Source organism: Cardiocondyla obscurior, linkage group LG09 (assembly GCF_019399895.1).
Source record: "Cardiocondyla obscurior isolate alpha-2009 linkage group LG09, Cobs3.1, whole genome shotgun sequence".
Lineage (NCBI taxonomy): Eukaryota > Metazoa > Arthropoda > Insecta > Hymenoptera > Formicidae > Cardiocondyla > Cardiocondyla obscurior.
This window is the reverse complement of record NC_091872.1, coordinates 1,072,267-1,096,606: the sequence shown is the minus strand read 5'-3', so window position 1 is coordinate 1,096,606 and position 24,340 is coordinate 1,072,267. Positions and strand designations below refer to the sequence as shown.

Below are 24,340 nucleotides of genomic sequence, written 5' to 3'. Positions count from 1 at the left end.
TATAAAGATAACACTGACACAGACAGCATACAAAGTGTATGCATCTGTGTTAGCAGAAAGACTAAGAAAGGATATAGAAGAAAAAGGAATATTACCACGAAGTCAGGTCGGTTTTAGAAGAGACATGGGGACAGTGGACTAGATATATGTGTTAAATTATTTGTTAAACAAGAAAATAGAAGAAAAGGAAGGAAAAATGGTAATAGCGTTTATTGATATGAGAGTGGCCTTTGACTCGGTGGATAGGAAAAAATTGGTGGAAGCAATGAAGAAAAGAGAGGTAAGGGAGGGATTGATAAGAAGGTGTGAAGAAATTCTAGAGGAAACGGTGAATAAAGTTAAGGGAAAGAAAAAAAAAGGAAAAAATGTTTGAACGACAAAGGAAATAAGACAGGGTTGTCCGCTTAGCCCTAGCTTGTTCACACTCTTGTTGGCAGATATAGACGAAGAATTAGAAAAAGGGGGATGGGGAAGAATAAGAATAAAAGACAAGAGATTTTACTCGCTGGTGTACGCGGATGAAATTGCACTACTGGCAGAAAATGAGACAGGGATGAAAGGAATGATTAAAAATATGGAAGAATATGTAAAGGAGAAAGGACTGGAAGTGAATGTAAAGAAAACAAAGATAATGAGGTGTAGAAAGGGTGGAGGGAGATGGAAGAAAGTTAAATGGGTGTGGAAAAGGGAAGAAATAGAGGAAGTAAAAATTTTAAATATTTGGGATACATAATCATGAGAAATGGAGAGCAGAAGGAGCATGTAAAAGACAGAGTAAAGAAAGCGGCAAGAATTATGGAGCAGGTTTGGAGTATAGGTAAAAGAAAATTCGGAAAAGATTGGAGTAAAAGAATATGGTTATTTGATAAATTGGTATGGTCGGTTATCAATTATGGTGTGGAAACATGGGGATGGAAAGAAAGAGAGGAGGTAGAGATACTACAGGAAAAATACTTGAGATGGGTACTGGGAGTAAGAAGATATGTATCAGGATATATGGTGAGAGAAGAGCTACAGAGGGATAAATTGAAAGGAAGAGCAGGGATGAGGGCATGGAAATATGAAAAACGACTAGAAGAAGAGAAAGGAGGAGATTTGGCTAAATGGTGCTGGGAAGAAATGAAGGAAAGAGCAAGGGAGGGAAGAAGCAAAGGAAAATGGGAAAAAAAAAAGAGGAATTTTTTGAAAAATTTGGGTGGTCTGGAAAAGACGTGGAAGATTTAAGAGAAAGAGAGGAAATAAGGGGGAAGTACTTGATAAAAAAAAACAAAGAATGGCAAAAAGGAAAAAGATGGGAAAAAATAAGAGGGTCAAGGTTTAATAAATATTATAAGAAGGTGTAAGAGGAAGGGATACCAGGATACTTGAAGCTGGGATGGAAAGAAGAAAAATGGCAAAGGATGGCAAAGTTCAGATTGAGGGAGGAAATGAGGGGAAACAAATATTGGAAGAGGGAGGAGAAGAAAAAATGTAGAATATGTCTGGAAAAGGAAGAAACGTGGGAACATATATGGGAGGAATGTATAGATTGGGAAAATGAGAGTAGCTGGGAAGAGATGGTGGAAGAAATTTTGGGAGGGGAAGGAAGGGGGATTGAATGGTTAGAAACTTTGGAAAGGGCAAGGAAAAAAAAATAGGAGTGAATGGAAGTATGAAAGAGATTGAAAAGGAAAGAGAAGTAAGTTAAAAAAGCGTCGGAAGCGGGGGTTCAAGGTAGGAATTTAAGGTAGTATAAGGCGGAATAGGTTAAAGGTAGGATTTAATATGCGATCTCTCTCTCTCTCTTTCTCTCTCTCTCGGCGCGTAATTATAAGGTAGTGATATAAGAAAGCGTAGAAATAAGTTTTTTTATTTATAGGAATTGATGGACATAAGAATATAGAAGAATGTAAGGATAGAATTTTAAGTCTAGAAATAGGGTAATATTGTAAAGCGTAGGATATAATGGTTTAAAGGTGGTGAGCGGAAGAGAAAGTAAAGGTAAAGGAGGAAATTGTAAAGAAAATGGAAAAGAGGAGAACGGGAGGAAAAAGCGGTGTAAAGGGAAAGTTCTGTTTTTTAGTGGCAATAGAAGTTTTATGTTGTAATTTGTTAGTAGATGTTTAAGTATTATGTTAGTATTATAGTTTATAAAGAAAAGAGATATGTAAAGAATATGTATGGGACAACGAAAGTCTTGGTGTACCTCATAAGAGTTAATAAACACCATTATACAATATAAGTAGCCATTTCACTTGCAGAATAAATAATATACTTTTTTTTAAGAGCATCTATGTTAATCAATGGTGGTTTGTTAATGGACTAATTATCACCGTAATCAAAAGAGTAAATTCTATTATTTAAAGTTTCAAAAAAAAAAAGTTTATCCGTAAATATTAATGTAAATAAAACTTGACCTAAATTATATCGACAAATCCCTTAAAAAAATCGTGCATTATATCGACACTGTAATTTTTTGTAATGTGGAAGTTTGTTATTAAATGAAAAATACATTCCTTTTTAATACCGTGACTTTTTTCCCTAACATGTGTCGCGTAATTGTCAGTAGTTCGAAGTAATTTAACGTCTTTAATAATTTGTTTCTGACGAGTAAATGTATCTACAAAGCAAAATCTACAAGAATAATTTGAATTAAAACTTGTATTTAATTCAAATATGACATGAAGCCTTAAATTATCACTAAAAACATGTATTAAGGCAAAGTTTACTTTTTTTGTGAATTTTTAATATTTAGAGATAAACCATCAACTTGTAGTTTATTAACGACGTTTATAAGATGTGCAAAAATCTGTTTATTGTCAATTGCTTCATAATCAATAACTTTATGCAGTTGTACCAAAAATATATTTTCTAGCATACTCGCAAACTTCTCGTTAATACTACCGATAGTGCAATACGTAACTCCAAGTTTATTTAAGGGGTAACATCTACTAGGAAATTTTTTTTTGGTTATTTTTTTTTTATTGGCTTAAATGATGTATTGAAGTGTTAAGAATGATGTCTAAAAAGAATTATTGCTCTAATAATTTTGTAAATCCTCTAAAAAATCAATTTTCTGAAGCGCCGCGCGCCGCTCCGAGCGTGCCAAAACGACAAAATTGATTTCGGAGGACGTTTCACCTTTGAACTCGTTACCGGCAGTGTTACATCAAATTTTTTTTTTAAAAACGTACAGATGTCACTGCTTGAGATCTAATGTGGGGAATGACTAAGCTGGTTTGGAATTTTTACCTGCGTATCCACCTTTTGTTTGTATTCGAGACGCTCGCATCTCGCATCTTGTCTTCAAAAGGACAGTAACCGTCGTTTGAATCAGTCGTGAAAGCAAATTTTGTGATCATGTGTGATAAAGTTTATGCAGGCCGTAAAGGAACAAAACGTAAAACTACGGCTACAGGTCGGAGTAAAATTAATAATCGGAAGCCACTTAATCGCCATTCTATGGACAGTGTTTCAGATGAGTTTCTGTCTACGTCTGCCCAAAAAATAAGACTGGACTCTGATATTGAAAACAGAGACATTGACGAAGGTTTTGGGTATCGCCTAATCAATTTTATGACAGTATTTGCAAGCCTTTCGCAAATGATTGTATACAAAACCTGCAAGGGTGACGTAAGTTTTACAGAAACAAGCAAGCGCGGACTCGGTTTTAAAATCGTGATGACCTGTAATTCATGCGGTGAATTTTATATAAATAACTGTCCGATTATAAATGTACATACATACGAATTGAACGTAAGAATGATTTTTGCAATGCGCATCCTGGGAATTGGATTGAATGGCATAAAGAAATTCTGCGCACTTATGGATCTTTCGAAGCCTGTTTTTCAAGCGACGTATAGCTTAATTGTAAAAAATATATTGACTGCTACTTGATCTGTACGAGATTTTAGTATGAAGAAAGCTGCAGAAAACGAAATACAAGAGACCATCAAGAATAGAAATAGTTCGGATATTATCGTTTCGGGCGACGGTTCGTGGAGGAAAAGAGGCTTCTCTTCGCTTTTCGGAGTAGCCACACTTATCGGTTGGTTTACTGGCAAAGTATTAGACGTGTGCGTAAAATCTAAATATTGCAAGTCTTGTGAATTTTGGGCGAAGAAAGAAAACACTGCTGAATATGAAGAATGGACCGAACTTCATGATTCACAATACGAAATAAATCATAACGGCTCGACGGGGAAGATGGAGGTCGATGCAATTATTGAAATGTTTCAACGATCCAAAACTCTGTACAACACAAAGTACGGCAGCTACTTGTACAACACAAAGTACACTACATCGGCGACAGCTATTCTAAAACCTACAAAGGTATTGTTGATGCCAAGCCATACGGTGATTTTAGTATTCAAAAGAAAGAGTGCATCGATCATATCCAAAAAAGAATGGAAACTCGTCTAAAAAATTTAAAAAAAAAACTAAAAATCTGGGAGGCCGTGGCAAATTGACCGGTCAACTCATAGACGAATTGCCTATTTATCACGGTCTTGCATTAAGAAGAAATCTAAACTCAATTGAAAATATGAGAAATGATATTTATGCTACCTTAAAACATAAAACTTCAACCGACGACAACCCAAAACACAATAATTGCCCGACTGGGATGACATCGTGGTGTACTTGGCAACAAGCGCAAGCTTCAGGAACCCTTGATATTTATACACATAAGCCTGCAATGCACGAGGATGTTTTAAATGCTATCACACCAATTTATGACGAACTCAGCTCAGACGATCTTTTATCTCGCTGCTTGGGAGAATTTACACAAAATGCAAATGAATCATTCAATGCTGTTATTTGGTCGATTGCTCCGAAATCGATTTCAAGCGGAAAAAAAATATTGGATATTGCCACAGGTATTGCAGTTATATCTTACAATGAGGGACTATTTGGCATCATGAAGATTATGGATGTACTCGGCATTACGGTTGGTCGTCAATGTTACGATTTTTGCCTGGAATCCGACTCGCGACGCATTCAGCTATTTGAGCGCTCAACATCAGATGCCGCCAGAGCCGCGCGCCGTGACTCAAAATCGGCCAGGAAAAATTTTGAGAGAGAAGAAATGGACATTGAAAGGCAGTTATATGGTCTTGGGATTGCTAAATAAAGGTAAAAAAATCAGGAAATCTATATCTTAAAAATTTCATGTCGAAAACACATTGTCAAACTTTAAATGCGTTTTTCTCGAAATCACATTTTTAAGTGCGGCTAGCAGTAGAACTCGAGTAATTTTTGTCCGATTGACTTCAAATTTTAACTGTAGCTTCTTCGATAGATTATCTAGTGAAGTACACACGATTTTTAAGATTAATAAACAATTATGATTTTTATAAACGAATAAAGACCGACTTTTTAGTCGAAAAATTTAATTATTTTTCAAAATTCTACCAAATTTACAAAAATTAATATTTCTTAATATCCATGTGTACTTCACTAGATACACTTTTCTAGATTATAAAACAATTTTTTTTTTTTTAGGTGCATTTGTTCCAGAGTTCTACTGCTAGCCGCAGGAGGCGTCCAAAAAAACCGACCCTTCTTCTGGAGACTGCCAAGCCGCCATTTTGTTTTTGTCAAGAATAAAAAAATTTTTTTTTTACACCTAGAGATATATTTATTCGACCTGCAAAATCCTGCATTGATCTATTCATAAATATAGTAAAAAAAAATTCACAAAAACAACCTATGATTTTGGCCTTTCTACTAGATGTTACCCCTTAAACCTCTATGAATACCTAATGGATTGTTGATTTCTAGTTTATCGTAATATAGTATTAAAGGCAATACTTGATTTGTATTCTGCTCTTTAATACTATGCCACAATTCACTACGAAATACGCTGATTTTTGTTGTGTTTGTTTCCTTTTTTATAATATTTTTTTTTATACTGTTGTATACACCGAGTAATTCTAGAAATAACTTTAACATTTTTTCAAGAGGTATAACACATATTATTCTATTTTTTATTAACAAATTGTTGGTAGTTTTCTTAACTGTACTATCGATAAATATGTCTACAGATATTTTTTCTGGCTCTATAAAAGACTGTAAAAATTTAAAATGTTGCATTGTTTGATACTCTGAGGAGTAATATGTTAAAGCATTATTTAAGATTTCGAACATATTAATTAAATCTTTATGAGGTTTTGATTCGAGAGATTTGTATTTTTTTCCTATTAATTTAACGTAACTAAGATAACATATCATTGACTTTATCATTTCTTGACAAAAAGCACGTGGTAACGAGGTCCAAGAATATAAATTTGCCACAAATAAGGCCGAATTTCGTGCAATTTGATCTGAAAATTTTGTTGCTGTTATATCAAAAGTATTGGTATTATCCGTGGTACAATGAGAAGTTGCTGATGTTACGTCTATAAACTGATCTGCACATTTTTGTTCGGGATCATTATTATCTCTTCCACCTTGGTACTAAGACTTATATTATTTTCAATAATATTCTCTAAATTAATTTCATACATATTATTGTTTAATGCATGAGTTTTGGCTAAGTGTTTAAAAAAACTATAATTGTCAGTAAAACTGCGAAAACACATTTTTGAAGCTTTTCCTAACGTATCTATTGACGACTTTTGTCGACATCGAAAATCAGAATGTAACTTCTTATTATGTTTTATTTTAAAATAAAGTTTTAAGCTTGGTATGCATCCATACGACTCAAAACAAAACAAACAGCAATACATTGTTAAAAATTAATTATTTATAACAATAAAACTTATTAATAAAGAATATTCAGTAATATCAATATAATAAAAAAAATATTTTAAATAATCAATGTAATACTAAGCATTAGCTGAATTAAAAATAAACTTATTTTGGACTTTTAAGACATGTACTTTTAGGAATTTTAAAGCGCACTTATTATTTCTAAAATATATGACGGATTCTTATCATATTCTGTTGTAAATTTATACAACTCACGTTGTATTAATAACCAGATATAATCGCTTGTTGCTGGATACTCGATGTTCAATACATGGAAGACTTTGAAGCACGTGTCAATTGTCTTAAATGCTGACACCACGTTGTATAAGATTTTGTCAATCAAAACAAAAAATAAAGATATCTCGAGTAACGTTGGACCTACTACAATTATACAGGGTGTCCCGCACCATGTGTCAATCCTACGAAGGATCAGTAGATATCGGAAATAGAAATAAAAAATTCTAGTGCCATTTTACAAAATTTGCACTAATAACCGAGAAAAAAAATTATAAAAATTTAAGTACGCGAGCGAATACAACCGCGCCGCTAGAACCGGGTGACGCCTAAGAAGTAAAGGCCCAACCCACTCGAATACGGATTGGAAAACATGCGAGCGACAAGATGTGACAAAGCGCAGGCGACACGATGTGACAATACGTTAGGCGAGGCGAGTGACCACACGCGAGCGAGACGAGGCAACAATACGCGAGCGAGGCGAGGCGACGACGCGCGAACAAGACAAAGTTTCGATTTTAAAATTAATTTATAAGATGTGTAAACGCTATCGTTTCCACACCACTATTCGAAGTAGATAGCTCGGCGCGTTTTTTTTAATGTGGTATCCCCTGTAGGCCTAATCCACCGGCACAAGTTTAACGCAGCAATTGTTCGAATTGCCCACCTTGTTCTTGTAAACAAAGTGTGGCTCTTCTAACAATTTGCTGCGTTGCCCTTTGCGCCATGTCGGGCGTGATTGTATTGAAGGCCGCTATAATTGCATCGCGAACCTCCTCTACACCGTGATCACGCACATTTTCAATTTTTGATTTAACGTACCCCCAAATAAAGTAATCCAGCACGTTCAGATCCGGGGAACGTGCTGGCCAGGTGATGGGACCACCTCGACCTATCCATCGATCCGCGTAATTATTGTCTAATATTTCCCGCGCGCGATATGAGAAATGTGCAGGAGCACCGTCTTGCTGTTAAATCAATGTTTGCCTGATTTGTGGCGGGAGATCTTCCAACAATATCGGCAAATGTTGTTGTAAAAATAAAGCATATCTTGCTCCATCGAGCCGCAGTGGTAAAAAAAAGGTCCGATCTAAAAATAACCAATAATAAAAATATTATGCATTTTGTTAGCCCTTTTATTTTACGAATTCTTATGCAATAAAAATACTTACCACTTTGTTCCCGATTATTCCGGCCCACACGTGCAAGCTCCATCTGTATTGAAAAGTTCCTATCCGAATCGCATGAGGATTTTCGGTGTGTGACAAAATTCTTTGAATTAAAAACTCCATTAGGAGTAAAGATTGCCTCATCCGTCCATAGGATGAGGTTCGGAAAATTTCGCCGGCATTGAGCGAGGAATCCTGTACACGTTTTATTAATAATTATGTGTAATAAAAGCATTGCACTTGAAAAATATGTGAAAAAGGAAATTACCTTCGCAAAAAGAACGTGTTGCACGTAATCCTGCGGGAGAAGTTGTTGCACTCTTTGAAAATGAAATGGGTGCAACCCTTCTTCTTTCAAAATTCTATGCACCGTAGTTTTTTTTAAATTAAGATTTCGCGCCACTTCTCGCACGCTACTTCTCGGGTTCTCCTCGAAGGCACGAAGAACCGCTTCCTCGGTCTCGACGTTTCGTCGTGCGGGACAATTTAAATTTCTTCGCTGCACACAAACTGTTACCGTTTCTCGCGCTCGTTGCACGCACCTGAATATTGTTCTGTGTGAAGGTAAACGCACACGATTAGGGAAGCGTTCCGCGTACAAACGCTCTGAAGCAATTGCATTTTCCCCGGTCGCACCGTAACAAACAATCATATCGACATATTCACCAGCGGTATAATTCATTTTTTTCGACTAAATTAACACCTCGATATACACGGTTTAACCTAGTGCCGCTCACGACGATATGCTTATTAGACTCGTCTCGTCAGAGCACATGGAAATCGAGAGAAAAAACAAATGACAATCAAAACATCGTCGGTTTTACTTAGCCAACTCAGTTATTTTGTCTTTCTTATCGAGAATTCTTTCTTTCTTAACCGACGATGTTTCGATTGTCATTTGTTTTTCTCTCTCGATTTCCATGTGCTCTGACGAGACGAGTCTAATGTAAGCATATCGTCGTGAGCGGCACTAGGTTAAACCGTGTATATCGAGGTGTTAATTTAGTCGAAAAAAATGAATTATACCGCTGGTGAATATGTCGATATGATTGTTTGTTACGGTGCGACCGGGGAAAATGCAATTGCTTCAGAGCGTTTGTACGCGGAACGCTTCCCTAATCGTGTGCGTTTACCTTCACACAGAACAATATTCAGGTGCGTGCAACGAGCGCGAGAAACGGTAACAGTTTGTGTGCAGCGAAGAAATTTAAATTGTCCCGCACGACGAAACGTCGAGACCGAGGAAGCGGTTCTTCGTGCCTTCGAGGAGAACCCGAGAAGTAGCGTGCGAGAAGTGGCGCGAAATCTTAATTTAAAAAAAACTACGGTGCATAGAATTTTGAAAGAAGAAGGGTTGCACCCATTTCATTTTCAAAGAGTGCAACAACTTCTCCCGCAGGATTACGTGCAACACGTTCTTTTTTGCGAAGGTAATTTCCTTTTTTCACATATTTTTCAAGTGCAATGCTTTTATTACACATAATTATTAATAAAACGTGTACAGGATTCCTCGCTCAATGCCGGCGAAATTTAAATTTTCCGAACCTCATCCTATGGACGGATGAGGCAATCTTTACTCCTAATGGAGTTTTTAATTCAAAGAATTTTGTCACATGGGCCACCGAAAATCCTCATGCGATTCGGATAGGAACTTTTCAATACAGATGGAGCTTGCACGTGTGGGCCGGAATAATCGGGAACAAAGTGGTAAGTATTTTTATCGCATAAGAATTCGTAAAATAAAAGTGCTAACAAAATGCATAATATTTTTATTGTTGTAACCCAAACCCCGTTACAACACGAAACATGACGCAGGGCATTTTGGCATAAGTATCTCGTAATTAAATAACCTCGGAGGATGCAATATCAGCAAACCTACTTAAGAAATATAATAATAAGAAACAAAAAGAGAAACACATGCGAGAACTTATTGCCGAAATCGCTAAGGTTGCATTCGCCGAACAACCGAAGTTCGGCATTGCAACCCGATGACGCCAAGGCCCTGCGTCACTATTAAATAACCGCGGACCGTTACGGACGGGCAGTCGCATCAGAGTCCGTGCTGTAAACCGAGATCGTGAGGTAATAATAGTTCGGTCGCGTGCCGTGTAAGAGGAGACCTCGCGGAGCCGAGGACGCGTGATAACGCGGGGACGTGCGCCGAACCGACCAAAGGAAAAGGCAGGAGAATCGAAAGGAGTGTAACAGCGCAATCAAATAAAGCTCTAAGTATTTATTGAAATCTATATTATCTATCGCCCTCCCTTACGGATCCCGAAGGACGGACCCCGTGCACCGGCCCCGGTGCAACAAAAGTAGTGGCAACGGTGGGATCTGCCCTCCGGGAGGCGCAGAGCCGCCTATTCTGCGACGGCGAGGACGATCTCTGAAACAAAGAAAAACCGAAGATTAGTACAAAAAAATAATTAACGTGACGAGACGGACACACCACAGTAAACAAAGTACTGAGTCAGCAGTAGACTCGGTACCTGACTCCCGTGATAAAAGAAAGGAAGGAAGAAACCGCCAAGCAGTGAGACAAGGAGAGCAACATAGTAGCCAAGCAGTGAGACAAGGAGAGCAACATAGCAGCCAAGCAGTGAGACAAGGAAAGCAGCATAGCAGCCAAGCAGCCAAAAGAGACAACAGATAAACAGCCAGCAGCATAGCAGATTAAACATGCGAATCGCAGCGTTAATGTAAGTCCGAAATATTTTGTAACCGACCGATCCATGTCGGATAGCGAATTAGAATTACAACGCCGCGTTGCAAACAATTCGTGGCTACACAGCCAAGCGGCTAGACGAGCTTTACAGCCGACACCTGTGCGACCCTTGAGAGTCGCCATAAACGCGTTAAACGACATTAGAAATAGGGTACGCCGCGTGTTAGAATACGAAGACGACCCCGCGACAGAAAGCGAGGAATCCGTAAATATTATCACGCCGCGCGAATTTGATTTTGGCGAAATAGACGACGCGTTATTAAACCGCGCAGACGGAAATATTGCGCGCCGTACACATAATCAAATACTCGCAGATACCCCGAGCGACATTAGCGGTATTTCGGACAGGGGAGAATTCTCATTAACGTCATACGACAGTAGCGTGTTTGATCCCGCGGAAATTTTCGCAAATAATTTAAACACAACCCGTGAAAAAATGACTCACAACTACTCATTACTGGACGGAGCGGTTGGAGGAGTACCAGAGATACTCATCGACAGAGAGGTAAACGCGTTGCGAGAATTACATATCGCGACGCCAAAACCGACACAACGACAAGAACGATTAATAGAACAGGTACTCGAAAACTTGCAAGAAATGAATTCTCGAATTGTTCGCCTCGAACGACGACCAAACGAAAGTCGAGAAACGCGGGGAAATCAAGAGCTCATCGAAGAAAATGGACGCGCACACGGAGAAGTACTGTAGGGATGGCCGTGGGGAGAGGGAGAGAAACGGAAAATGTTCTGCTCGAAGCTTTCTTTCGTAAACGTAGGATCCTTTATTCAACGCGAGAGCAGTGATCCATATGAAAGCTCGAAAGCGACTGACTTGTTCTGTCCCGTTCGGAACGGGCCCTTTTATCGCTGTTGCTCGGCTAAATTCGAAAATTGTCGTGAGATCTCGAAACGGGTTCGGGAAGCCGACAGGAAAGTTAGAAGATTGCGCTATCGCTGCCGCGATCGGCATCGGCGGGTTCGGCTCCGTTTGGCGGGCCCGATCAAATGCTCGGTAACTTATTACTGAGTGGAACGGCTCAAGAGGCTTGTGCCTTGACGCAAACATCAAAAATAATACCGCTATAATTCGGCCATTCCTGACTATTGATCGCCCCGATCAATTATACACATACGGTGTTCCAACATACATAGAAAAACAAAAAATTTTAACTTGGAACTTGCCTGATAATAACAAAGGAAATTAATTTTTAAATAATTAACAAAATCCGCCGAGAATTCAAAATAAAACGCATAATGGATCTTAAATCCGCTGTAAATATAGAAATTAAACGCCTGATAAATCTTAAATTAAACGCATAACAGATCTTAAGTCCGCTGTAAATATAGAAACTAAACGCCGGATAAATCTTAAATTAAACGCATAGCAAATTTTAAATTCTAGTAACTTATTATCTTAACTCTTAACATGGTTTCCACGGGCGCATATTCGCGGCCTCCCACGTACCGTGATAGGGGACTTGCGACAATTGAAATCCCTCGACATCTTTTATCACATATCGATCTCCTCTTAAAACGCGGTCTATCTGAAACGGTCCTTTGTAGCGCGGTATCATTTTTGGCGATACTCCCGGTGTACAATCAAAGTTTCGGATCATCACTTTATCGCCTACATTGTACTGGGTCGCATTCTTGTGTCTCCTATCGAAAGCACGTTTATTAGCGTCTTGGTTTTCCAGAATCCGCTCGCTCGCTATTTTCCGTATATTTTTCAGGTCGCGTTGTACCTCTAAATTTCCGCACGCTTGTAATGTTTCCGACAATTCGTCTATTAAATTGCCACGCTGACGAATTCCATAAAGTAATACACTAGGGCATTCATTCGTGGCCTTGGATACCGTGTTATTACAAGCAAATTCTACGTCCTTAAGTACGTTATACCAACGTGTGTCGCGTTCGTCGGCTAACTTCGCTATCATTGGCAGGATAGTTCGATTAAAGCGCTCTACTTGGCCATTCGCTTGAGGTGAGGCTGTGGCGATCATAATGTGTCGGATATTATTTCTTTCCATAAATTCAGCAAATTCGCGAGACGTAAAGCAACTGCCCCGATCCGAAATAATACGCAGCGGTCGGCTGTAATGCTCGAAGTATGACTTGAGACACTTTATTACTTCCGCGGTGCCGGTACTCTTTGCAGCATAGAGTTTCACAAATTTGCTAAACGCATCGACGATAACAAAAATGTAGCGATACTTTTTAGAATCCGAACGAGATACGGGAGCCAGATGGTCTATATGCAAAGTGGCAAAAGGTATATCACCCTTGGGAATGCTGTGCAGGGTCCCTTTGACTTTCCCGGAATTCGGTGTAAAAGCTATACACTTTAAACAGCTCCTGATATGCTTCTCAACCTTTGACTTTAGCTCGGGGAACCAATAACTAGTTAATATATTTTTGATTGTTTTTTCAACTCCAATGTGGCTCATCTCGTTGTGATACTTATGAATAATATTTGATTCTAAGATTGATGGAACATAAAATAAAATTCGGCCCTGATTTTTTCGGTACACGAGTCCGTTTCTCATCTCATAATATTTATTCTCAGCATTTTCCAGTTCTTCGCGGACTTTTACGATTTGAGGATCCTCGCTTTGACACAAGGCTAAATTTCTGTCGAACGAATTATCTTCGAGGACTAATACTTGTCGGCTTAAAGCATCAACATGCAGCATTCGCGAACTAGCTCGGTGTTCCAGTAAATAATCGTAATCCTGCATTTCCAACGCCCATCGCGCTATACGAGGGTTAGTTTCCTTTTTATTCAGAGTTAAAGCCAGCGCTTGGCAATCGGTAATAATCTTAAATTTAACGCCTAACAAATAAATTCGAAAGCGACGGAGTGCGTAAATTATAGCGAGAGCTTCCAGCTCGAAGCTGTGATACCGCGACTCAATTTCTGTTGTTCGTTTTGAAAAGTAAAACACAGGGTGTAATTTTTTATCGAGTTTCCGCTGCAATAAAATAGCTCCAAAACCTAACGCGCTTGCATCACAATGCAGCTCGGTCTTGTCTTTCGGTGAATATATACAGAGAATCGGTGCGTTTATTAAATTTTGTTTAAGTGCTTCGAAAGCTTGTCTTTCCGGACCTTCAAATTTAAAATCATTATTCTTTTTTACCGTATCGTATAAGGGCTTAGCAATAATTGAAAATCCTTCCATAAATTTTCTAAAATACGAACATAGTCCCAGAAAACTCTGCATATCTCGTACATTTCGGGGAGCCGGGAAATTTCGTACCGCCTCGACACCTCGAGCCGTCGGACGGATTCCCTCACTAGTGATTGTATATCCTAAATAGTCGAGCTTTGTTTGCAGAAAACTGCACTTGCTCAAACGTAATTCCAAACAGTTTGTGACGAGAAAACCGAAAACCTTCCGTAACACCCCAAAATGGTGTTCTATCGTTTCTGTCGCCACGAGAAAGTCATCTAGATATACTGATATTTCACCCGCGTTAATTAAATCCCGAAATATTTGCGTAACATATCTCTGAAAACGTAGAGGCGCACCTTTTAGACCAAATGGCATCCGCGTATATTCGTATTGCCCTAATGGCGTGACAAAAGACGTATACTTTATAGAATCGTCGTGCATGCGTATGTGGAAAAACGCGTCCCGGAGATCCAGGGTCAAAAAATATTTTTTCCCTTGCAATAAGTCGATCTGATCCTCGATCAGTGGTAACGGAAAGTGATCGCGAGTTGTCAACTTATTTAGCGTTCTGAAATCCACGCACATTCGTATTTCCCCGTTCTTTTTCTTAGTTAGCACGATCGGTGATGCGTATTCAGATGTGCTTTCACGAATAATATTCTTTTCTAATAATTCGTCAATGATTTTACGCAACTTATCTTTTTCGCAAAACGAAAGTCGTCTCGGCGCACATGAAAACTTATCGCTCGTGAGGTTGAGCGTCATTACATTTTCAACCGCCGGCTTCGGTGGCCTATCCGGATTTATATAATACGTTTGTAATAAATAACGCGCCCGTTCCTTCACCTCAAACGAAAGGTCATCATTTATACACATGTCCCGCGTATTTATTTCATTGCTTTCCTCAGTTACATTAATGTTCATTATTTCCGCAACCTCATTATCGTTCCCTATTGTTAATTTGGCTATCTTTAAAAAATCACGCCCGAGTATCAAAGAGTTTTTCATAGTATCGTTTGAAACGACGCGTAACATAACATCATACTCGCCGTGTTCATAAACAAGCGTTGAATTTACACAACCGATTATTTTCAAACCGCTACCGTTTATCCCGCAATAACGGTCGGACTTAGAATTTTCTAACATAAATTTTCGCGGAATATATCGTTCTTTAATTATGCAAATCGGACTTCCCGAATCGATAAGCGCGTCGAAACTTAACTTAACGTTACCGCTCTCGTTCTGAAATCGCACTTCCACGGGCCGTCGGAAATCGTTGTCCTCGTTGGGAAACGGCGTCACGTAATTTACATCCTCCGCTGCCGAACTACAATCTCCGTCGGGGGTCGGCACGACGTAGTGGACATCCTTCGACGCGGGACCACACTGACTTACCTTGTGGTCGGTTTTCCCACACTTAAAACAGGAACCTCGTTCTCTCTTCGGCTTGGTGCAATTCACCGCGAGGTGTCCGGTCTCATTGCAGTTGTAGCATCTTCGGATCTCCGTTCCCTTTGTCCTCGGCTTCTCTTTTTCCGGCGCTTTACCTTTTACGGCCGGCGCGCTCGGTCGGCGGGGAGCTCCCTTCGGCGATGGTACATCCACAAAAGCGGTTAGCATCTCATCAACGGTTTGATAACGCTGAACTCGAGCTTGTGTGCGTAGTTCTTGGTTAGGTATGCCCTCGATTACGTAACTAATTGTTTCTAATTCCGGCACAGGCACCCGGTTAGCGAGTATCACCTTATCATGCAGATAATCGGCGAATGTTTCGTCTGCTTGCCAAATTCTTGCTTCAAGCTCTCTTCGTAAAGCCAATGGATCCGGTCGCTGTCCGTACATCCTGGTCAACTCCCGCAAAAGATCGTCGCAATTTAATTCAACACAATCCGAACGTGAGTGGTACCATTTCAGCGCCTTGCCCGTTAATCGACTGCACACTAACGCCTTTGATTCATGGCGATCCAGTTGGTATGTGGAAAGCAGTTTGCTTATCTGCTTGTGCCACCGGTCAAAATCAGATTCCTGGCCGTCATACACACTGACCAGCTCCTTCAAATCCTGCCACTTTCGTACCCTCGGTGCCAGGGGCAGGCCTTCCCTGGATGGTGGTGTCATCCGTAGCAATTCTAGTTCCCGTCGTAAAAGTTGTGCTTCTAGCGCTGCCAAATCTCTTTCCTTCAGCAGCAGCTCGTATTCCTTACGGGATGGCAAAACCGTCGGGGGAACAGCTGCATCCGCGTCGTCTTCGTCGGACCCCTCGTCGGGCACACAGCTCGACGGGCCTCTTAACTCTTCCGCTGGTACCCCCGCTTCCATCAGTCGCTTGACTAGCTCGATCTTGAGCCCGGCCGTCGGCAAACTTAACTTCTTGAGCTTTTCCTTAAGCTCGGCCACGGTCAACGTACTCATCTTCGCTCACTAAACTTAATAATACGTAACAAGTCTCGTTCTCGCGCAATGCTTTACACGTAACACACGGAAGTCCCGAATCCCACTTCTGAAAATTTTGTAGGGATGGCCGTGGGGAGAGGGAGAGAAACGGAAAATGTTCTGCTCAAAGCTTTCTTTCGTAAACGTAGGATCCTTTATTCAACGCGAGAGCAGTGATCCATATGAAAGCTCGAAAGCGACTGACTTGTTCTGTCTCGTTCGGAACGGGCCCTCTTATCGCTGTTGCTCGGCTAAATTCGAAAATTGTCGTTAGATCTCGAAACGGGTTCGGGAAGCCGACAGGAAAGTTAGAAGATTGCGCTATCGCTGCCGCGATCGGCATCGGCGGGTTCGGCTCCGTTTGGCGGGCCCGATCAAATGCTCGGTAACTTATTACTGAGTGGAACGGCTCAAGAGGCTTGTGCCTTGACGCAAACATCAAAAATAATACCGCTATAGTACGAAACAGACCGACGGAACCAGCATCTACGTTTAAACTTAAGGACGCACGAGCAATGATTCCGACGGTAGACGGAACAAATCATGCTCAAACAAAAGAATTTTTAAAAGCATGCGCGTACGCCGCGAGACACGTCACACGCGAAGATACAGAAACACTACTAGAAGCGGTACTCTGCACGAAATTGAAGGGCGCCGCGCTATTAGATTTCGACGCGAGAGACATAACAACGTTTGATCAATTTCTAAAGGAATTCGAAAAAACATATTTAAGGAAAAAGGGAACTTCGCGTTTACAGACAGAGATGAGCACGCTGAAACAAAAATACGGAGAAAGCGCGACAACCTACGGACTACGCGTACAAAAAACCGCGATGGAATTATACGAAGCTATGACAGATGAAGAAGAAATGACCAGCGAACAGAAACGTACGGTTCTAAAATTAATTCAGCGACAAGCGTTACATTACTTTCACATGGGACTAACAGACGACATTAAAACAATGGTCCGCTCGCAACATTTCGAGACGTTAAAAGACGCGATAGAAGGCGCAGTAGAAGAAGAAAAAATAAGAGTAACAAAATATAAAGGCACATATGAAAAAACGCGAACAAACGAAACGCACGAAAAACAGCGATCATCAAGCATTACATGCAACAAATGCGGGAAAGCAGGTCATATAACACGCGAATGCCGAAGCAACAGACACATAAACGGATTCTACCTGCCGCGAGCCGAAACACGTGCGAGAATTAATAACACAGAGAAATTCTGCACACACTGCAGAAAGCCAGGACACACACGAGACGAATGCTGGTCGGTGAACGGACGACCAGATACGCGATGGCAAAGAAAAGATAACAGACAGACGATACGCACAAGACAGTCGCCCGCGATAAACATAGCGCGCACAAGTCAGAATAGAACAGAAACCAGCCAAAGCAAAGAAAGCGGAAGCGAAAGCGAAGAAGAGAGACAGAAACCAAGAATAATAAGAGCGGCAAGAGAATATCAAGTTGCGAATATAGCGACGAAAGAAGTGAGTAACGGATTAAAACTCATCACGCTAAACGTCGAACAAGCGAAAAAAGGAAGGTTGAATTTATTGGTGGACTCAGGAGCGACAATCACACTAATAAAAGTAGGAAATTTAAAGGAAGACACACCGATAATCGAGGAAAAAATGGCATTAACAGGTGTCACAGGACACAAAATTAATACAATAGGGAAAATAAGAGCAACAATTAAAATAGGCAGAAAAAACGTAAAACAGAAAATGTACGTAGTAAGAAATGATTTCCCGATAGAGTACGAAGGAATACTAGGGATAGACTTTCTGACAAAACAAAGAGCATCTTGTTTGCACGGAAAGGAGCAGATAGTAATAGACGGAGTAAAATTTAAATTACATCCGTACGAAAAATATATACTGCCCCCGCGCAGCGAAACAATACTCCGAGCAATCACAAGTCAAAATCAAGTAGGAGTAATTAATGCGGAAGAAACAAAACCAGGAGTATTCATAGGAAACTGCCTGGTAGCACCAAAAGATAACGAGTGCCCAGTAAGTGTGCTCAACATGACAGAAAAACCGATGGAAATACATACACCGCAAGTGGAGATAGAAGAACTGAGAACCATCAACTCCGCGAAAGTGCTGACGCTGAATAAAAGAACCGACAACGAAACGATACAGGAACGCAGCGAAAAATTAATGAAGCAGCTAAGAACGGATCATCTGAACAAAGAAGAAAAAAGAAAACTTGAAAAAATATGCCTACATTATTGCGACATATTTTATCTAGAAGGTGACGCACTAACGTACACAGCAGCCGTCAAACACGAGGTAAATACACCAAACGAAAATCCGCCAATAAATAGTCGCCCGTATAGGTTACCAGAGAAACACAAAGAAGAAGTAAATAGACAAATAGACAAAATGCTAAAAGAAGATATAATTCGTCAAAGTAGCAGCCAATGGAACGCGCCCATACTGGTAGTACCAAAGAAAGTAGACGCGTCAGGAAAAGCGAAATTAAGAATAGTGGTGGATTTCCGAAAAATCAACGAAATAACGATAGGTGATTCATTTCCAATACCAAATATCACCGAAATACTAGATCAGCTAGGAAACGCGAAATACTTCACCACATTAGACCTTGCATCTGGGTATCATCAAATACAAATGAAAGAAGAACACAAATGCAAAACAGCATTTTCAACACCACATGGGCATTACGAATTTAATAGAATGCCCTTCGGGCTAATAAACGCCCCCGCAACATTCCAAAGACTGATGAACTCAGTACTAGCAGGATTACGAGGTATCAAGTGTCTGGTATACCTGGACGACGTCGTGATATACGGACCGACACTTGAAGAACACAACAAAAGGCTGACGAGCGTATTTAGCAGGCTAAGAGAAAATAATCTGAAACTCCAACCAGACAAGTGTGAATTCCTACGGAAGGAAGTATTATTCCTAGGACACATAATCACAGAAAACGGAATACAGCCAGATCCAGCAAAAATAAACGCAGTAAGAAACTACCCGATGCCGAAAAAAGTAAAAGATATACAAGCGTTTATAGGTCTGGCAGGATACTACCGGAAATTCATGGAAAATTTTTCGAAAATAGCAAAACCACTAACAAAACTGACAAAAAAGGGAGAAAAATTCGAATGAGGAATAGAACAGCAGAACGCATTCGAAATATTAAAAGAAAAGCTAACGACAGCTCCGGTGTTAAGTTACCCGGACTTCACGAGACAGTTCCTGGTAACAACAGATGCCTCGGATTATGCAATCGGAGCAATACTATCACAGGGAACGGTCGGAGAAGACAAGCCGATCGCTTATGCCAGCAGAATTCTAAATAAAGCGGAGCGAAATTATAGTACAACAGAAAAAGAACTACTAGCAATAGTATGGGCGGTAAAACATTTCCGACCATACGTATACGGAACGAAATTCATGATAATAACGGATCACAAACCATTAACATGGTTATTCAATGTAAATGATCCGGGCTCAAGACTGATACGCTGGAGACTAAAACTAGAAGACTACACATATCAGATAGTGCACAAAGACGGAAAGAAAAACACAAACGCTGACGCACTAAGTAGAAACCCGATCGAAGAAACCGAAATAAATAAAATAGAGAACGAAACAAAAAAATATTCTGAAAAAGAAAAAATGGAAATATTAAAAGAATATCACGACTGCACATTGGGAGGACACCAGGGTGTGAAATGTACAATAAATAGAATAAAACTCAATCATAATTGGCCAGGCATGAACAAAGAAGTGGAAGAATACATCAGTAAATGCGAAAAATGCCAAAAGAACAAACTGAGCAGAAAAACAAAAATGCCAATGGTCATAACCGACACGCCGGAAAAGCCATTCGAAAAATGCCCACTCGACATTGTAGGACCACTGACAGTAACAAATGCGGGAAATAAATACATCCTAACATTTCAAGATGCCTTAACGAAATTTAGCAAGGCAATACCAGTAGCAAATCAAGAAGCGGCAACCGTGGCGAAAGCATTCGCAACAAAAATAATTTTCGAACATGGAATTCCGGAAAAAGTACTAACGGATGAGGAAACTCGCCTGCGACCCGGAATCCAACAGTACTCGTATAGATCTTCGCGAGTTTTGCTTATTGTATGCGTATATTACCGCGGTGGACAACAATATGTCCACCGCGCCCCTCTCGCGCCCCCCGCGAGCGACCAACGATGTGGACTCACGCGACTCCACTCGTGAAACCCCCGCCGAGGCCCCCGCCTCCCCCTCGCCTGGTTTCGCCTTCTCGATTTTTTTGATTGACCGATGCAACAATGAATTACGTTTGTTTTTGCAAATCTTGCAACTACCGCTCGGACATTGTGCGGCCCGATGCGAACTCGAACGGAGGCAGTTCAGACACAACCCACGCTTTCTTATCTCGCTAACACGCTGTTCGACCGACAATCCGGCGAATTTTCGACACGCGTAAACCGCGTGCTCACCGCGACAGTATGAACAGCTGATCGAACGAGCCGTCACGTGTAACGTCTGCCGCTTGCCATCCGCTCGCGGCAACACGCGCGAATCATCCCGCCTATAACTTACGGCCTCTTTCCTCGGAATCGCTTCTAACATGCGGCTGCGATGCGCTAAAAATTCTTTAAATGTTTTCATCGAGGGTAATTCCGAACCGGTGAACGAGGCGTGCCATTCTCTCAGCGTGACCGAATCTAACTTGTTACTCAATCAGTAGACTAATATGTTGTCCCACTTGTCCGCCTCGCGTTTGAGGGCTTTGAGGGACAACAAATGTCGCGACACGCTATCGTGCATTTTACGAATGTCGATTGCATTCTCCTTTGTCAACTGCGGGAAATACATAATCTCTTTTATATGTGCGTACGCGATCGCACGCTCGTTGTTATAGCGCTCACCTAATAAATTCCACGCCGCGTCATAATTCATGTCGGATACTTCTAACGCTTTTATAATGTCTAGCGCTTCTCCGGACAACGTTCCCCTTACGTACTGTAATTTTTCCACCTTTGCGAGGGAACCGTTATTATGCACCGCCGTGGTGAACAAGTTGCGGAACGGGACGCACTCCTCGTACTTTCCGTTGAACAACGGCAGATTTAATTTCGGTAATCTAACATTATTATGCGCGCTCGCGCATCCCGCTCCGTTCGACTCGCTAACACTCGGTGCCGGGGACGCCGTCACGATCGGCTCGCACAACTCGGCGATCTTAGTGCATAGATCGTAATACGCGTTTTCGAAGGTCTCACGATCCCGCGTTTCGCTTTCGTCGAGATCCTCTATACGCGTCTGTATGCTACTATACTCATCCCAATACACGTCTAGTTTTTTTCTACGCTCGCGCAATTGAATTCGCGTAGTTTCGCTTACTCTGGTCACGCCATTTACATAACCCTCTGACCGAGTACAGGCAGCCTTTATCGTTGCTCTTCGTCGCTTTAATTGCGCCATCAGCTGCGCCGCCGCCGCGACCGGATCGCTCGCCGATTGCGACCCCCCAGCAGTCGACATCTCGCAAAAATTTGATTCCGCTTATTAATTGCGTCGCACGCGTTTCGCACAATAAACCGAACTTCTCGACCTTGCCTCACGCTTACACAGCCGGACTAATTAGATACATTAATTTAGTGCAAACTTTGTACAGCTCACCGTTCGTTCCGGTTCTCGTCCTCGTCTCGGCAAGCTCTCGTTAACTCCGTCACCAGTGGTCCGCGTGGTCTCTCGCTGACCCTCCAACGGCCGCCTCCTCCTTCTTCCAAGCGAAACTGCAGCAGTCCACCGGTCTTTTTCGGGCTGGATCCGGCTCAAAGGACCATTAATTTGTCGAGGCCTCGTTTGCAACTCTCCGAATTCGCAAATAATACTCCAGGATGTTGTTGGAATGACAGTAGGCACTCGCGAATTATATTGTTGATAATATAATTAATTTATTTCTCTTAATTACAAGAGTCCTGCACGACCGGACTGGATGCAGCTTGTCGAAATATATGAGACACGCAGTTTCTCGTTATCGTCGACTGTCAGATCTAATCGCGCGCTTATGACTGTTAAGATTGTTATCTTTGCGCTGTGTTGCCGGTCTTTTATATATTATTTTTCGAAGCTTCTAGACTCTACTTGTTTTGGCCGCTTGTTAATAATGTACAGTACTTGTCGTTACCTCGACGGTTAAATTATACCCTACGTCTCATCAATATTTATAAACGCGGCCTTGCTCTTTCGAATATCGTTATTTTGTACGCGGCTTTTTTTTTTTTAATTAATTATGTTTTCCTATTGCCTTAACAACTCGACTTCGACTGAAGTCATTGAGCGCACACGGACACAGCCTTTTATTTTTGTGCTAATGTTGCTTAGTATCAAATTTATGATCACTGTTTGTATCACGTCCGGTGCTAGCAGCGCCTGTATTGTACCTACCTGCGTGTTTATAATAAAAAAAACTGTTATATTTTATCTATTACACGATCGAATCCTACAATCCCGATGAGCGCCCCGAACGGAACTCGCTAGGCCGACGTTCGGTCCCGTAAAATATAGATCGTTTCTCATGTGACTTCTAAATCAGCAAAATTATTGTAATATATCTATTTACAAATACTGTATAAAAAATGAATTATTACAAATAAGAATTTACAGCAAACGCCGCGGGGATATTACGCGGTCGTGGCCGGTTTTAGTTAATGCGAAAAGGCGGGTATTAGTCCTTCGTATGCGCGAGGTACGCGGAGACACGCGTTGAGCACGTGGTCGCTAGATGAGATCCGTACTGAGTCTATACAATGAGTTTTCCGAATGAGTTAGTCTTGATTCGATAAACTGTTTAATTGTCTTTAAAAGCCCGCACTGAGTTTAACTGAGTCACAATTTTATTAATCGTGAGATCATACGCTGCGAGATCAGACGAGTTACTGAGCACGAGGTTCAACACACCTCGTGCTGCAGGGTGATGTCTTCCAGAAGATTCTTGGCGTGTTGCACACGGCGAGGATGCTCTGGATGAGTTGCACTGGAGACAAAGCGTTGAGTTTTATGATAAGTCGCACGATGAGTAATAATTCGAAGAGAAGCACACTGCACGTTGTTGCACACGAGATGATGCTTGGCACAGCTGAACGAACACTGAAAAGTCTTGAGCCGGTAACGCCTTCGAGAATCGGAGGCAATTATCAAACGGATCGATATTGATCCGTCGCCGGCAATCGGCCACGAGGTGCTGCCACCGCGGCGGTGACATGATTGTTTCGTCGTCACCGACGATTAGCCGCTCTCGGGAAGTTTTAGGGAAGTTGGTCCGGTATAATAATTGCCTCCCGTGTTCTCCTCAAGTCGGCCGTTTTTATTAAAGTTGAGCAAGAGGCTCAACGTTCTAGCAAACCTCGTGTGGCCCTTTGCTGACCGGCGATCGGCCCGCGTACAATAGTCGGAGATAGTAACGTCGTTGTTAAATAATTTGGCGAACTGGCGCGGTTTCGTTTTTTCCGCTTTTATATGTCCCCGCGCCAGACCTTCTGTTTGCGCCCTACTCCGTTTTTACATATCAAATTTGAAAATGTTCGTTTTTATCAGTTTTAACTTTGTATATGTTTTAGCCCGTTTTAGAAATAATGTGTTTATCGCGTTTGTTTATTCGGTCGACGCTCGCTCGTTTTTATTTTTATTTTATTGTTTATCCTCGCTCGCTGTTCGAACAACAATACGGTTTCGCGTTACATTTTATTTTTAATTATAACAAATTCGAACTGGTCATCTTTAATTATCCGAACAATGATTAATTAATAAATTCAAATCTTTGAACAAATACATATCAATTTTTTTCGCACTTTCTCCGGAAGTAGAAATATTACCAAATAA

General features: G+C 41.0%; 1 protein-coding gene and 1 pseudogene across 1 annotated transcript; one reads left to right on the top strand and one right to left on the bottom strand.

The window, feature by feature from the left end:
- Window positions 1-3,320: 3,320 nt before the first annotated feature.
- LOC139105469 (uncharacterized) lies at window positions 3,321-5,165 on the top strand (annotated as a pseudogene).
- A 16,028-nt stretch (window positions 5,166-21,193) lies between these two features.
- Window positions 21,194-21,997, bottom strand: LOC139105613 (uncharacterized). The gene has a single exon (XM_070661804.1). The coding sequence runs from the start codon at window positions 21,995-21,997 to the stop codon at window positions 21,194-21,196; it is 804 nt and encodes a 267-aa protein (XP_070517905.1).
- Between the last annotated feature and the right edge of the window lie 2,343 nt (window positions 21,998-24,340).